Consider the following 15,315-nt stretch of genomic DNA (forward strand, 5'->3'; position numbering starts at 1 on the left):
AGTTTGGATTAGATTATTTTAACTAAGAGACTGGGTTCTGCACAGTTCTGGCGGATACTCACTCCTAATTTTGAAATGAATGGGCCTCATCACGGATCTGGTCAACACGTCCAGCGGCAGTTCCCTCTGCTCGGCGGGTCAATCAGGCACCGGTTCTGCTCACAGCGATCCGGATCTCTGGTTCTGCTCACAGCGGTCTGGGTCTGGTCTGCGGTTCCGGCAAAAGTTCTTGGCAAAGAATTCAAACAGCTCGCCCGGCTGTGGAATAGTTTGCAAAAGATTTTGAGGCCTGCTGACAAATACTTTTGCTTGCAGTGGGCCTTCTTGGTTCAAAGTTCTGTAGTCTCTGTTTAGCTTGGAAGTCTAAATGTTGGATCTCTGGATGTGAAGTAGTCGGTCAGCACGCTCCGCAGCAAATGGAATTGAATGTCTCTACCTGTCCCAGCAGTCTCTTTTTATGTGTTTTAAAAAGTGGGTGGAGAGGCTAGCATCACTAAGCCTGCCCCTCTCTTGATTTGATAGGTCAATAGATTCTTTGGTCCCTGATTTGGGAAGGGATAGTGTGCCAGAGTGATGTCATTTTTATGACCTGCAGAAATGACACTCCCCTGGTCAATGTGCACACAAATCTATTCCTGATCCAAATACATATTTCCCAGGTACACAGTTGTTTGACATCACATACACACATCATATATTACTAAAGATACTCCCTGTCCCGACCCGACTCTGGCGTTTCTAGGAGCTTGCATTAAAAAATGGCAACTTATTTTCGATGTTAGTGGGTTTTGCAACATTGGTTTTTCATCAACAATTATACAAAGGTACATTTCCCTTCCACATATATCCCAGTAACTTTCCATGTCTGTAGCTTAAATACTGTGTCTACAATATTCATAATTAGCAGGGTTTTGCCCCAGAACATGGTACAAATCGGAGTTTGGACTCAAATCGTGAGGGCATTTTCCATACTAAGACTCTCAAAGTTGTACATTCCTGTCATTTGGTTACAATAAGTTATCACTGTTTCTATAAAATATATATTTGTTGCAATTCAACTCCCCAAAGTGTTTGGGTCCGCCTCAAGAGGTCTGGGTGGGTCAGTGATCACATGTCTCTCCTTGCTGGCAGAGGGCTGTTGACAGGAAACACCCAAAATTAACATACCCCATTCAACTGAAAGGGGCTATTGTCTCTCTCCTCCAGGCTGAAGGGGAAACTCCCTCCCTCTCACTCAGAAGGGCCATGTGATATCCTGCCTCCTGTTGTGAGTCTCTGGGGTGTTAAGAGTTCTCAGCCTCTTGGCCTCTGGGAACAGCAGGTGGCTAAGATTTTCAATTAACCAACAAGCTTTGAAGTCCCTGCCCCTCTTGCAACTCCTAAATACAGTTTCCCTGTCAGAGTTTAGTCCGCTAGCGCCGCCTTGGGGAATTTGTCGGTACTGCATCCATTTTTGGGATCTGTCTTGAGTTACTGCATTTCAATAGAGTGGTCTTTTGCTTGATGGTATAGGACCCTTGCTTAACATTGTTTTGATGGCATCCTTACAGTAGAGTGGTGATGTGGAACCCCCCACAAGAAGGTTGTATCTTTGGAGTGGTCTTGTGCCAACTGCGCAGTTCTCCTGAATTCTGGCGTGAATGTGGGCAGCGACAGCTCATCCCCACATCTACCCAGTCTAAGGATTCAACATGGGTCAAAACCCTTGACATGTGTCTTATGTTTCCTATACTTGAAGGCTCATGAAAGTTAATGTCTTCCAGTGAAAAGGTCAAGAGCACTTCCCTTCTTGGAATCCTCTTCAGTCTTGCATTCTTTCCCTTGTATTAAACTGCCATCTTGGAACTGCTGCTTCCTCGTGTCCTTTGCCTTGCTTCGAGTGTACTTTCGTGCTCCGCCTTTTATCCATGTGGGGAAGTGTGATGGAAGTCAGGTGTGTTTAATGATCAGTAATTGCCTCACCATTGTATTGGGACACGTCAGGTATACGGCTCGGGTGTTAGTCCATTTTCTCTCACAGTGAGCTGTCTGTGAAAAAGTGTTCTTATTGGAAAAGAGGGTGCAGGGGGTTGAGTTCCTAAGTATCCTACCTGGTAGGATGGAGTAAAGGTGTTACAGGGAAGGGGATACTGCGTCTCGCTATCCGGTGTCCCACTTCCACTCCCCGAAGAACCCTCATCCCGGTGATCCTGCCGCACTTGTCCACCGCCAGGAACTGAATCCAAAAGCAATGGCCGTGTCTTGGCCACTTGGATGACGGATCCCTGGGGACTAGCAGGGGAGACACCTTCAGGTTTATCACACATCCCAGAGAGATCTGATCGAAGCCAACCGCTTGGAAGAAGAGATTAAGGGGAATGCGATATCGCAATTATACCAGATGGTCAATAACCATACATCCAAACCCCTGGTGAAGTTGTGGGAGGAGGATCTGGGGCCATGGACTAGGAGGACTGGGTGGAGGCAGTGGTATCGATAAGAGAAGCAAGTATAACTATGCGACTACATTTAATACAGTACAGCATTCTGCATAGGGTGTACTATTGCAGGGGCCACCTTCACCGAATAGGCAGGGCATCTGATTCCCAATGTCTGAAGTGTGGAGAGGTGGTGGGCTCCCCTATTCCATATACTATGGGAGTGCCCCAATGTGCAAGTCTTTTGGAACGCCTATAAGGGTGATTAGCAAACCAGTTCCAGTATGCCCTAAGGTAACGCTCTTGCATGTTAGGGGGGACATGGGATTTACCGGCAAAGAAAAGCGTTTAATGAAGGCAGTTATGATGATTGGGAAAGAAAATCTTGGTAGTGGATTGGGGTAACACGTCCCCGCCTAGCATACATAAGGAGATGGACTATTGTGCAGAAATGGAGAGAAGGGTGTACAGAGACAGAGGATGCCCACAAAAGTTTGAAAAAGAGTGGGCCAGATGGATGGATGCAAACTGAGTACTGATCCTGGGGTGCTCGCGGGAGACAGGAAACGGGTGGGAGGTGGTGGGATGGGTGAGTATGGTGTAGGGGAAGGGGGCAGGGATTACTGAGGGTGGTGGGAGGGGGGTTGTGTGGGGAGATTGCACTGAGAAATGTAACTTTGTTGTTTACATGGTTGACTATTATGCGCATTTGGAAAACAATAAAATTTGTTATAAAAAAGATGCTGACACAGTAAAGACATATAAGAAATGTTGTATAGTAATAACGATGGTCATGTCAGTTGCACTGTTTTTGTGCAAGCACTAGATAATTTAACTGTGCGTTATTATATCTGGTTACCTTTTTCTCCCCCCAGCCCCTCGATCCCCCGTTACCCTATGTTGCATGATTCAGATTTTCACTGCCTTTTTTAGTCTATCAGCGTTATTTTTTAATCGAGGGGTGGGGGTTTCCACTACATCATGCAGTATGGGAAGAGGGTGACTATGTTTGGGATCATTTTAAACAAGTGGAATTTAACTACAGTTTATTATTTAATGTTTGGGGAACTGCTAAAAATCATATGCAACATTCAGAGGAATGCTATCACTTTTTTTTATTTTGATAGGATTATCACTAGCGTTGAGAATTATTTTAATTATATTATATTAAAATTATGTGAAATTATGTAGACCAACCATGAAGGGTCCTTCACACATTTACAGCTCTCGTGAAGTTTCGCAGGGTACAATCATATTTATAGAAGAATTCCTTATTAGCACTTTAATACTTCCCAGAAAGTAATATATATATATAATTTGTTTACAGGTATGTTGGAATTTTGTGCAGAGCCCCCAACTCATTGTAGCTATTTTGAGAAGTATTCTCCATTTGAAGCGGAGTTGTCTCTGGAAAGCATGATTTGGTTATACTATGTCCCTACATTTAGATTCTATTGGTATTTCAACAAATCTTTTTATTTGATTTTGAAAATAAACAAGCATCTCATCAGCATAAGTTTGGTTAGCACATAGTGAGTTCAGAGATGAAACACTACGGAACTCACCAAATGGGGATTAGGGGAAGAACAGTGGGGGGGAGAAGAGGACCGGGCAGAAGAGCTGCAAGTCCTTGGGGATAGCTGCTGACTTCTACAGGGAGATCTGGCTGGAGAACGTCTGCGGTAGGAGAGCCTCGGGTGTGCCTGCTGGGCGTCGATGCTTCAGCTACGCCTTGCCAGCGCCCGGGGGGAGTGTTCCATGAGGACCTCCGGCCAGGGTTCGGGGGCTCCTAGTCATATTTGGACAGCCAGCTGAGGGACGGGTTCTTTCTTGCCATGCTGGGGAACTGCGCCGCGTAGTCCAGGAAGGGGGCCCAGGTGTCATAGAACTTGTTCCGCCTTCCCAGGCGAGTGGCAGTTATTATTTCTGCCACTGCGATGTCCCAGCATTTGGCCCACCACAGGGCCACTGCGGGGCCCTCTGGATGCTTCCACAGTCTGGCTATGGTGATCTTAGCCGCCGTGAGAAGCTGGGTGCACAGGTTTGCCAGGTTGCCGGTCAGTAGGAATTGCCCGTCCCCTGTGCTACCTGGTAAGATTATCCCGGGTCCCACGGGATTGACCGGCCGGTGATTTGTTTGATAAGGTCCAGGATCTCTTTCCAATATTTAGTGGCCATCGGGCACGACCAGAGCAAATGGAACAATGTGCCTGTGTCCGTGCATCCTCTCCAGCACAGCGGGGAGATTGCTGGGTTATTTTTGTTTAGGGTCTCCGGGGTTAGGAGATGTTGTTCTCCTGCACATGTGGAGTTTGTGCCTGGCTGCTGACCATTCCATTAAGTAGGTGCACTTTCTGTGCATTACTGCACCTCCTGGGGAATTATTGAACCTGAAAAATCAAAATTCGAAAAAAAGAAGAAAAAGAAAAATAGAGGAAATTTCCATAATATTGTTGGAAAGGACTGTTTTATTCGGCATTTTCATCGTGCAGCCATTTTTTGAGCTTTTTAATACCTGGAGCTGCGTTGCTATTTTGAAAGCACTAGTTTTTTCCTACTATTGCTGCTTATTTGACTGTTTTTGGCCCTTCCAAGATGGCCGCCGTGGTTTTCTTTGTTGTGTAGGCAGGCTGTGCTGAATCGCCTCTCCCTGTGCTGCACTCCCATTGGTTGCTGAGTGTTTTCTTCCATCCAATCAGGGACCGGCAGGCTTCAGCCGGCCCTCTCAGCAAAGGCCCACTTCCAAGGCCCCTGTCTGCTCCCTGTCTGCTTCCGGAACGCTAATTGTGGTCCTCCCTGCACCTTAACCACAATGATGTTGCCACCTCACTCCTCTAAGAAATCTGGACAGCCTTGACTTTGCCACCTCCAGAACTGTGGGTTAGTTCCCTCCTTATGGACTAACTTCTACTGCCTTTGACTTTCACTGTTCTTTCTGCTTGTTGCTCCCATGTTGTCATCCTGCTGCGCAGTGCTTCCTAAAACCCTTTGCTAACATCCGTTTCCAAGATTGAAAAGTCAAATCTTGCTGTTTTTGCTTTGTACTAAAAAGTAAAATCTTCCTGTTTTTGCTTTGTGCTAAAAAGTCAAATCTTGCTGTTTTTGCTTTGTGCTAAAAAGTCAAATCTTGCTGTTTTTGCTTTGTGCTAAAAAGTCAAATCTTGCGGCCCATTGTGAAATTCTCTGTATTTTGCTTGTATACTGTTTCTTCTCTGTACCTTGCCAGCCCAGTGACCTCACCACTCTCTTTTGTGTCACACCTACCTGCCTTAGCCCCCCCCCAGTATCTCCATCCTCTCCTTACTTCCACCCCAATGGCGCTTTGTTTCTCCCATCTTCTCCAACTGGTTCTCCATTGACTATCCTTCCCTTCTCACTAAGTCTGGTAGGAAGAAGTTCAAAAAGGATATCTTGGCCTCTAATCCTGGTCTTCGCCAACATCTACTCCAATGCTTCCGCAGAACAGACCCTTACTGACATCCTCTTTGTCGTTCCTTCGCCAGATCTATGGATTCCTCAAATGGTCTCTGTGCTCTGCCCTATCTCCTTCTCTCCCATTAATGGTGGCACTCGCTGGGAAGTTCTCATGGCTTCCTTCAACTCCTCTAAAGTCATCATTAATGTCTACCTAATTGGCACTGTCATGGTCCAAGGCCCTCAGGCCAATCTCCTCCTCTTTGATAGGCGCTTCCCTCGCCTCATCAATTTCCTTTCATCTCCTGTCCCGTCCTCTCCCCCCTTGGCTACCTTGCCCTCGCTCTCCTCCTCCTCTGCCCCTCCGAGGACTCTTTCTCCTCCACAGGGCGTACCTCTGATCTGTACCCCTCCCCCAAAGGTCTTTAAGACTGGCAACCTTCTTCATATTGCCACTCGCAACTCTCGCTCTGCCGTCAAACACTCCTCTGACATCTGCCACCTCCTTGAAGAACTAGACATTGATGTCCTTGGTCTTACTGAGACATGGTTCACGGCCAGCTCAGTCACGAGCTTTGACACTCTCCTCCCTGATGGCTACAAGATCCTCTCAGCACCCAGATCCTCCCGGTCCGGTGGGGGGGTAGCCCTGATCTTTCCTGAGTGGATTCCTGCCACTGTCATCCCCACTCAGACCTACTTCTCTTTTGAATGCCTTGTCTGTAGGCTTTCTCTCTCGCCTACCCATTCTCTTACTGTGGTTACCATCTACTGGCCTCCTGGTCAAATCACCTCATTTCTCTCTGAGTGGGCAGACCTCTCCTTCTCCCTCCTGGCCTCTACCACTCAACTCCTCCTCCTCGGTGACCTAAATATACATTTAGACTCTCCTTGCTCCTCCTCTGTACTCTTCCGTGACCTCTGCGACTCCCTCTCCCTGTCCATCCTCCCCTCTGGCCTGACTCACTCTGCAGGGCACACACTCGATGTCTTGATCTCCTCTGACCTCCCCCTCTCCATCCCTCTGACCACTCCTCTCTCCTGGAGCGATCACTCCCTCCTCTCATCTCATCTCTCCCTCCCTTCCCCCCAAGCCAAGCCTACCCCAACACTGCCACCTACCTTCTCGGACGTCCGGCCCATGAAGCGTGTGTCAGTTGAGGCTTTTGCCACCACTTCCCCCCCCACCCCCCTCCTCCACCTTTGGCTGTCTTTCATCCTGATACAGCCCTGTCTCTGCTCTACTCTTCAATTTCTGATACGCTTGATGCTCTTGCCCCTGTCATGAGGATCCATTTGAAGTCCAAAGCCAAGTGCAATTCCTGATATGACTCTGACCTAGCTACACTTAAACGTAAGTGTAGGGCAGCTGAGAGGAAATGGAGGACTTCCTGTTCATCCTCTGACAAACTGGCCTGTCGCCTGCTACAAAGGCAATACCGACTCTCTGGCGTCACCAAGAAGAGAGTCCACATTCAAGCTCGTGTCTCTGCGGCATCTAAAAACTCGGCCGAACTCTTTAAAATCTGCAAGGAGCTGGGCAACCCTGCTGCAGTCTCTACCCCTCCTGTTGCCTGCCAGGCTCTTTGCAATGCCCTTGCCTCTCACTTCATTTAAAAAACCCAGGACATCCTGTCCACCCTCTCCACCCACACTCCCCCTCTTCCCTCCCCATCTGTGCTTGCTGACCCTCCTTTAGCCACCCTCCCACCATCCTTCTCGTCCTTTCCTCGTTTCACCCCTGACGAGGTTGCTAGACAAGTCCGATCTATGAAAGCCTCTTCAAAACAGGTTCATCCCTGTTCCTCTAAAACCATCAAGGACCACATTGACACCCTCGCTCCGGCCCTTACTGATTTTTGCAACCACTCCTTTGCCTCTGGATCCTTCCCCTCCCCTCTGAAGCACTCCTTTGTGCATCCTCTTCTCAAGAACCCACAGCTGATCCTTCTTGTCCAGCTACTATCGCCCAATTTCCATTACTCCCTTTCTTGGCAAACTCCTGGAAAAGTTGGCCATCTCTCAGCTTAACCTTCATTCCAATTCTGTTGGCTGTCTCCATGACCACCAGTCTGGCTTCAGAGCTGCCAGAAGCACGGAAACTGCTCTCCTAAACATCCGTGAAGATCTGCTCACCAACCTTGACTCTAACATTCCATCTGTCCTCATCCTCCTCGATCTCTCTTCTGCCTTCGACACGGTCAACCATACCATCCTGCTCAACCGTCTCTGTGAAAACCTGGGTATCACTGATCAGGCTCTGGCCTGGCTGACCTCTTTCCTCTCAGATCGACCCTCCCAGGTCCAACTTGGGTCCTTCCTTTCATCTGTCTTCCTCTCTACCTGTGGTGTTCCCCAGGGGTCTAACCTCTCGCCCTGGCTTTTCAACCAATACCTGGCAACTCTTGCTACGCTGACGACACTCAACTCATTTTCAAGCTGCCCTCTGCCACCTCCTCTCCCTCATCTCTGATTGCCTAACTGCCATTCAAGATTGGTGTGCCGCCAATGATCTTTGAATGCCAGCAAGACGGAGATCCTCCTCATCGGCACACCTTCACCGTCCTTTCCCCTCACTCTCTGGCCGGCCTCCCTTGGCCCTCCTCCTACCCCCACCTGCGAGGCTAAGAACCTCGGGGTCATCTTTGACTCCACACTTTCCTTCTCCGCCCACGTCTCTGAGGTCTCTTAAAAGTCAAATTTCCGACTGCACCTCCTCAGAGGTACTCTGCCTTTCCTTTCCTTCCCCCAGAAGCTCATGGTATCTCAAGCTCTGGTTCTCTCTAGCTTGGACTATTGTAACAGCCTCTTTCTAAATCTACCTGCCTCTAGTCCCCACCCTCTGCAGCTAATCCAGAACAGGACTGCGAGACTTGTCCTTGGCTTCAAGCCCTGGGATCGTATCTCTCCAGCTCTGAAATCTCTCCACTGGCTCCCAGTGGATGCAAGGATTAAATTCAAAACCCTCTGCATTGTCCACAAGGCTTTCTGGGGCCTGGGTCCAAAATACCTTCAGCTATCCCTCCGCAAATACCTCCCCTCTCGAGCTCTTCGCTCCTCTACCCCCAACTCACTCAGGGTCAGTCGTTTTTCTAAGAAACGAGCTGGGGGTAGATCTCTGTCTTCGGCTGGGGCCTCCCTCTGGAACAGCCTCCCTGCCACTCTAAAACTTGAGGAGAACCATCTCTGGTTCCGGAAGCACCTCAAGACCTTCCTCTTTTCTTCTGCCTTCGCTGCCTCTCTCCCCTGCTGATCTGTTCTCTCTTGGCACCATGCACCTGGCCACCCTCTGTCTTTTGGGCCCAGGTACCTGCTCATCCTGCCACCCTCCTGCACTGCCTCCGGGCCACCCCTTGCACTGGGGTCTGTATCTGTACCCATACAGCCCCCCCCCTTTTTCTTCCTGCACTTATCAGACCTACCCTGTCTGCTGCCTTAAACCTAGCACTTGCAAATTGCTGGCTGCATTACCACTGTTTGTTGCCTTTATTATTTATTTATTGTTATTTAACTGTTTCTCCTCTGCTTCACACTTTCCACCTCTCCCCTTCAATGCACTTTTCCCCTCCCCCATGCACTTGCGTGTTCTCAATGTCACTGGGCCTAGTAAGATCGCTGTTTTGTTCTCCCCTGTTCCCCTCCCTTGCCTTGTCGCGCTCTGAAACACTTGTGTACGAGCGCGATAGAAATAAAATATCAATCAATCAATCTGTAACAGGTTTCGATCGCTCCCTCTTTATTTGTGACGCATTTCAAGCTCTTTTGAACTCTGGTCCAGATCTGGCCCCATTCTTCTATCTCAATTGCTCTGCCAACGTCCCTTTCCCACCTCTGCATGTAGGCCTCCTTTTTGTTGGGGTCTCCTTTGTCCAGTAGTCTATACAGGGTCGATGTTGTCCCTGCCGGGGGCGATGCTGTAAGGGTTCTTTCCAGAGCCGTCAGCTCTCTGCTGCCGTGCAGCTTCATCGACTCATGTGAGAGCCAGTGTCAGAGCTGCGCGTAGCAGAATCTTTCCGTTTCGATTCTTTTGGTATTTCAACAGGAATTAGCGCTATAGGAATACAATACAAGATTTACCCCTGAAGGATTCTGCAACCGAAACATGTTGGGACATTTTACAGATCATATTTGTTGAGTGAAGACCTATATCTTCGTGGGAAGCATTTAATTTACAATAAGAGAACATTTATGTCAATTCATTTGGAAAATTAAGCAACAAATGATTAGACTTTATTGATAACAATGAATTCATGAACGATTCAGCTTTGTTTTGCATTATGATTCTATAGTACTTGCGTTTAATTTAACATTTTCTTTGTGAACCTATGTAAATACAATTGATGTTTTAATTATATAGAAATAATTATTATGGAAGAGAATTATTTTGTGAGATCGGGGCAAATGTTTGCCGGTATGGTTCTACATGTTTGTGTTCATTGGTTCACTTCTCTTCCCACCTCTTGTCTTTACATGTTGTGTGCCTACAATATATATTTATATATATATATAGGAGTGGGCAGTGTCTTGTAGGATAATGCACTGATTTTGTGCAAGCACTAGATATTGTAACTTTGCGTTATTATATCTGGCTTTTTCTCCCCCTCTTTTTCCCTTTGTCACTCTGTTGTGTGGCTCTCCCTAGATAATATACACACATTTAGGTATAGGGGTGAGTAGAGTCCTCAGTGGCATTTACTATTTTTATAATATGCAATGTATTTGTATACTGTGTGTTTTGTGCTCATTTATTTGACCACAATGTGTATATTTCTCAGTATAGCAGTCGGTGGTGGGAGGGGGGTATACCCTATGGATTAGTGTGTTAACTAATTGTACCTTTGTGTCGTCCTACATCTCCTTTGTGAAGTAAAGCAAGACTGCTTTGCCACTCTATTTTAGAGAGGTGTGGCTTGTTTTCTGGTTGGGTGTTCTGCCCGACCTTAAGGCTAGTGGTTGCACAGTCCTCACCAGAACCTGTACAAAAACTGCCTCAACGCTTGGGTTCTTATTTATTCTGGTCAGGTTGTGTTATGCTATATCATGTTTTGTTATGTTGTTTCTAATTAATATCGAATGTCAAGCGTTTTGAGGCAGCCATAATGTGGCAGGTAATGCTCAACAGAATACCCAAAAAATAAATAACACATGTGAGCAGCACTTCTCTCTGCAAAATGACCTTAATGTCCAAAGTAGACCTGAAAATGTTAGCTGTTAAGCAAACACTCCACCCCTGTTGGGCCAAGGTGACCCATGCTGTTTGCTATTAAAAGTGTAAGGTAACTGAAGCCCAGGTTGAGAAGGGTAGAGAAGGCTGGATTATGGAGATTCACTAAAATGCTGACAGTGGTGCACACCTGGTAACAATTGATATAGAAATTCAAAACATCATTATATGTACAGAAGAGCTGGTTTAAGAATTTAAAGGTGCGGGGGAGGAAAAAAGGCCTTGGCACAAAGCCTAAATCAGAAAAGAGAAAATAGAAGAGGACCCAAAAAGTGGGGCCCTCCCGTCCCCTGCACACTGTTTACTGATGCCACATAGGGCCTTCAAATATATGGATATAGATATATAACAGCAGTTTGTTAGTTGAGCATATAACAATTTATTTGGCAAAGAGGAAAACAAAATTTGCCAAAAGGCACATTCTGTTGTACAAAGTAATTCGTGACGTTTAACATATTAAAACAAATTGCGAAGAAGCAATAAATGATGGAGAGGTGATGCTGTCCAATTGTGGAGTGGCCGACGCGTTTCGAGGGTAACCTCTTCTTCATAAGGGCCCAATTGAACTGTTGACAACATTTCAAGGAGACAAAAAGTAAAATCTTTTATTTTATTTCCATAACAGTCAAGGACTGACTGACAAGCTGTACATAACTCGGGATGCTAGCGAGATGGTGAAGAGCAGAATACTGGAGATCTAGTATGGTGAAAAGAGTGAACTAACAGATCAAAGAGAAACACTCTATACTAATAGCTAAACACATAACAAAGGAGATGTATTGTGTGAGATCCACCTACATGGTGGGATCTAGAAAATGGCGTGATGAAGAGTCAGACAGATCGAGATAAGCCAAAAGCGGTAGTGGGTTCTAAATAGCAAGGACCACCCTTGAATAGTGAAAAAGCTGAGTCAATATGGGGAGCGTGTTTAAGAAAAAACCATACCCCTCCTGTGGACGGAGAAAGAATAACTCCAAAAGAGCGCTACTGAATAAAATAAATAATACTTAAAATAAACCGGAATTGGTTTTGAAGAATGCACTCACTCGAGTTGCGGGACGAGTAGCCAAGGCAACAGGGGCATCCGTGTGGTCAACAAGTATTCGAAACAATTATACGATGCAGGGCATCTGCAAAGAGACACGTACTGCTGGCACCTAAGTGGGGACATATACATTTCTGTTATACTGGAGAGAAATGAACCTGGGGTCTCCCAACCGGGCAAAGGGACCCAAGTAGCGGTAGCTTACCTGTACAGTGCGGGGAACACTGTTAGTGGAAACTGAAACCGGCAGGCAGTGGCTCCGCGCGGTCGTAACCTAGGGAACGAGCTGTGCTGGGGACACGCCGTCAGACGTAGAAAGGAAACTAAATAATAAACATAGAAAAGGGCATAGAAGCCGGTGAGTGAGGAATATGGAGGCCATCATGCAATGGCGCATAGTGCAAGCGTACTCATAGGGACTGACCAGAGATCAGGATAAATAAGAAAAGTAGAGTTAATATGTTCCATAATGAAACATAAGAATTCTGGTGTTCACCATCGCAACGCATTTTATAATTTTGGTTCTAATGGAACAGAAATTTGTGAATAGTACAATAATCGTTACAGTCATGATAGATAACACAAATGGTACATGCAGTTTACTCTTAATAGTCCAAAACAAATCATGTAGAGTCATGAGGCTACTCATTATATAGTGAGACAAGTATAATTCAATGGCAAGGGGATAAAAGATTGCGATGTAGCCTATTACTCATACAAGGTTCGAACGAATGGAGAGATGGTTCAATTGGTCATTCGTGAACAGGTGCAAACATTTAAGTGAATATAGGCAAGTCAAACATAGGAAAATACAGTTCCCTTGAAGAAAACATCAAAGTCACAACACTTGTAATGACAAAGAAAAAAAATTTTTTTTAAGGTCCGGGATACTGACACTTGTGTATAGTAGTTGGCGATGTAACATGTGAGTTTCACAATTCACTATAGAAAGCAACTCAAAGAGAATTCATCATTCAGACCCTTAGGTTGCAAAGTGTCAAGTGTGTGGATCCAGTACTTCTCTCGCTGTGACAACAGGGATTGGTAATTGCCACCTCTGTGTGGACGTTTGACAATTTCTATGACTTGAAATTTAATTTGTGCAATCGTATGTTGGAATTCGATGAAGTGCCTTGCCACTGGGGATCTGAGATTCTTACATCTGATGGTGGATTTGTGTTCTGACCATCTTTCTTTGACGGGTCTTGTGGTTTGTCCTATGTATAATTTACCACAGGGACATTTCAATGAGTAGATGACACCTGCGGAGAGGCAGGTGGAAAAGTCTCTGATTTTGAATTTCTTCCCAGTTTGTGGGTGAGATATCGTTTCACCTTTTATAACATTGTTACAGTTCGTACAGTTCAAGCAGGGAAAGGTACCCTTCTTTATGGTACTCAGTACAAGTTGTTTGTCTTTAGGAGGTCTTTCCGCTCTCACTAGTTTATCTTTGAGATTATGTCCACGTTTAAAGGCCATCATTGGTGCTTTGGGAAATAATTTCAGGAGAGAGGGATCATTGTGTAGTATGGTCCAATTTTTACGCAGAGTTTTGCTGATTTGGAAACTCTGTCGTGAGTACTTTGAAATGTAGAGTAGCGGTGTGGACTTGTCCTTGACTTTAGGGATGCGTAGTTGTTCCTTCGTGAAGGTCTCTGATCTGTTGCGGGCTTCTCCTGTGATAGTATCTGGATACCCCCTAGATCCAAATCGTTCAACTAGAAATGAACATTCTGAGTCAAGGCCTGCTGGGTCTGAGATAATTCTCTTCAATCTTAACATTTGACTGAATGGTAGGCTTTTGAGCATGGGTTTAGGATGGAAACTGCTGAAATGTAAAAGATTATTCACGTCTGTTGGTTTATGGTACACCGTGGTGTCGATGTGACCCTCTTTGATCTGTAAGCTCACATCCAAAAAATGTAATGAAGGGTCCCCTACTTCCATTGTGAATTTGATTGTGTTGTTCACTGAATTCAGATGTTCCAAAAAAAGATCCAATTCATCTCGTGTACCACACCAGATACCGAAGATATCATCTATATAACGTTTCCAGGTCAAGATTTTAAATGACCAAAATGGGTGATCCAACACGTTTTCTTTTTCAAATTTATACATGTAGGTGTTAGCATAAACCGGAGCCATGGCCGACCCCATTGAAGTACCTGATGATTGTACATAGTATTGGCCCTGAAATCTAAAGTAACTGTTGTGAAGAATTATTTCCAGTAATTCCACAATAAATTCTTTGTTCCCTCTTATATGTTCATGATTCAACAGGAGCCAGAGTACAGCATCAACCCCTTCGATGTGGGGAATAGAGGTGTAAAGGCTGCATACATCCATACTAAAGAGAATGCAGCTAGTGTCCAGGGCTATGATTTCTTGTAGACAGTTGAGGAAGTCTGTAGTGTCCTTCAGGTAGGTTGGTATTTCCTGGATTAGAGGTTGAAGTAAACGATCCACATAGATGGCCAATGGGTCAAATATGCTATCAGTTCCCGCAACTATTGGTCTGAGTGGCGGATTAATGTTGTCTTTATGAACCTTTGGTAAGCCATAGAACACAGGCGTGATTGGATATTTGTTTATAAGGAACTGACTTGTTTTTGAATCAATCCAGTTGTTTTCCAAAGCATTGTCAATAGCTTTCTGGATGATGGCTTTGATTCTAAGTAGTGGATCATTATCAAGTTTTGTGTAAGTAACGGTGTCGTTAAGTAGTTCCAGACATCTCCGTGTGTAGTAGGATGAATCCATGATCACGATTGCCCCACCCTTATCCGCAGGTTTGATAGTTAAATCTTCATCTTTAGACAGCTGTTCAACATGTTCAAGTTGGCTATTCTTAATATTAACTGGTTTAGTGCTATGGTAATTAATTCTTTTGAGGTCATTAATGACACTCTTCTCGAAGAGATCCAAGATCGAATTTTGAATCTGAGGGTCGAAAGTACTCTTGGGGCGCATCTGTAGGATGTCATCCTCTAGGGCCTGTGATTCTGTATCCAAATCGGATTCGAAAAACATCTTCAATCTTAATTTCCTCAACAATCTGTGAAGACAGATTTTTTCTTCAAATAGTGATGTGTTGCAAGTAGGAACAAAGGAAAGACCACGGTTTAAGATATCAAGTTGGCCACTCGTCAGGTTTTTGCTTGATAGGTTGATGACTAGATTTTCACTTATTTGTATCTTCCTTTTTGTGTTTTTCT

The 15,315-nt window shown here is 45.5% G+C and overlaps 2 protein-coding genes across 2 annotated transcripts in view; one reads left to right on the forward strand and one right to left on the reverse strand.

Moving 5' to 3' along the window:
* FBXO3 (F-box protein 3) overlaps window positions 1-15,315 on the forward strand; it is a 1,552,568-nt gene that overhangs the window by 1,160,775 nt on the left and 376,478 nt on the right. The gene's annotated exons all lie outside the window — the stretch shown is intronic.
* LOC138503569 (uncharacterized) lies at window positions 11,230-14,899 on the reverse strand. Its single transcript, XM_069623396.1, has 3 exons — window positions 12,306-14,899; window positions 12,102-12,212; window positions 11,230-11,621 (listed from the first exon to the last, which is right to left on the reverse strand). The coding sequence occupies exon 1, from the start codon at window positions 14,858-14,860 to the stop codon at window positions 13,043-13,045; it is 1,818 nt and encodes a 605-aa protein (XP_069479497.1). The 5' UTR covers window positions 14,861-14,899; the 3' UTR covers window positions 11,230-11,621; window positions 12,102-12,212; window positions 12,306-13,042.

The sequence above is a fragment of the Ambystoma mexicanum genome, chromosome 11 (genome assembly GCF_040938575.1).
Source record: "Ambystoma mexicanum isolate Mex_15411 chromosome 11, UKY_AmexF1_1, whole genome shotgun sequence".
In the NCBI taxonomy this organism is placed as follows: Eukaryota; Metazoa; Chordata; class Amphibia; order Caudata; family Ambystomatidae; genus Ambystoma; species Ambystoma mexicanum.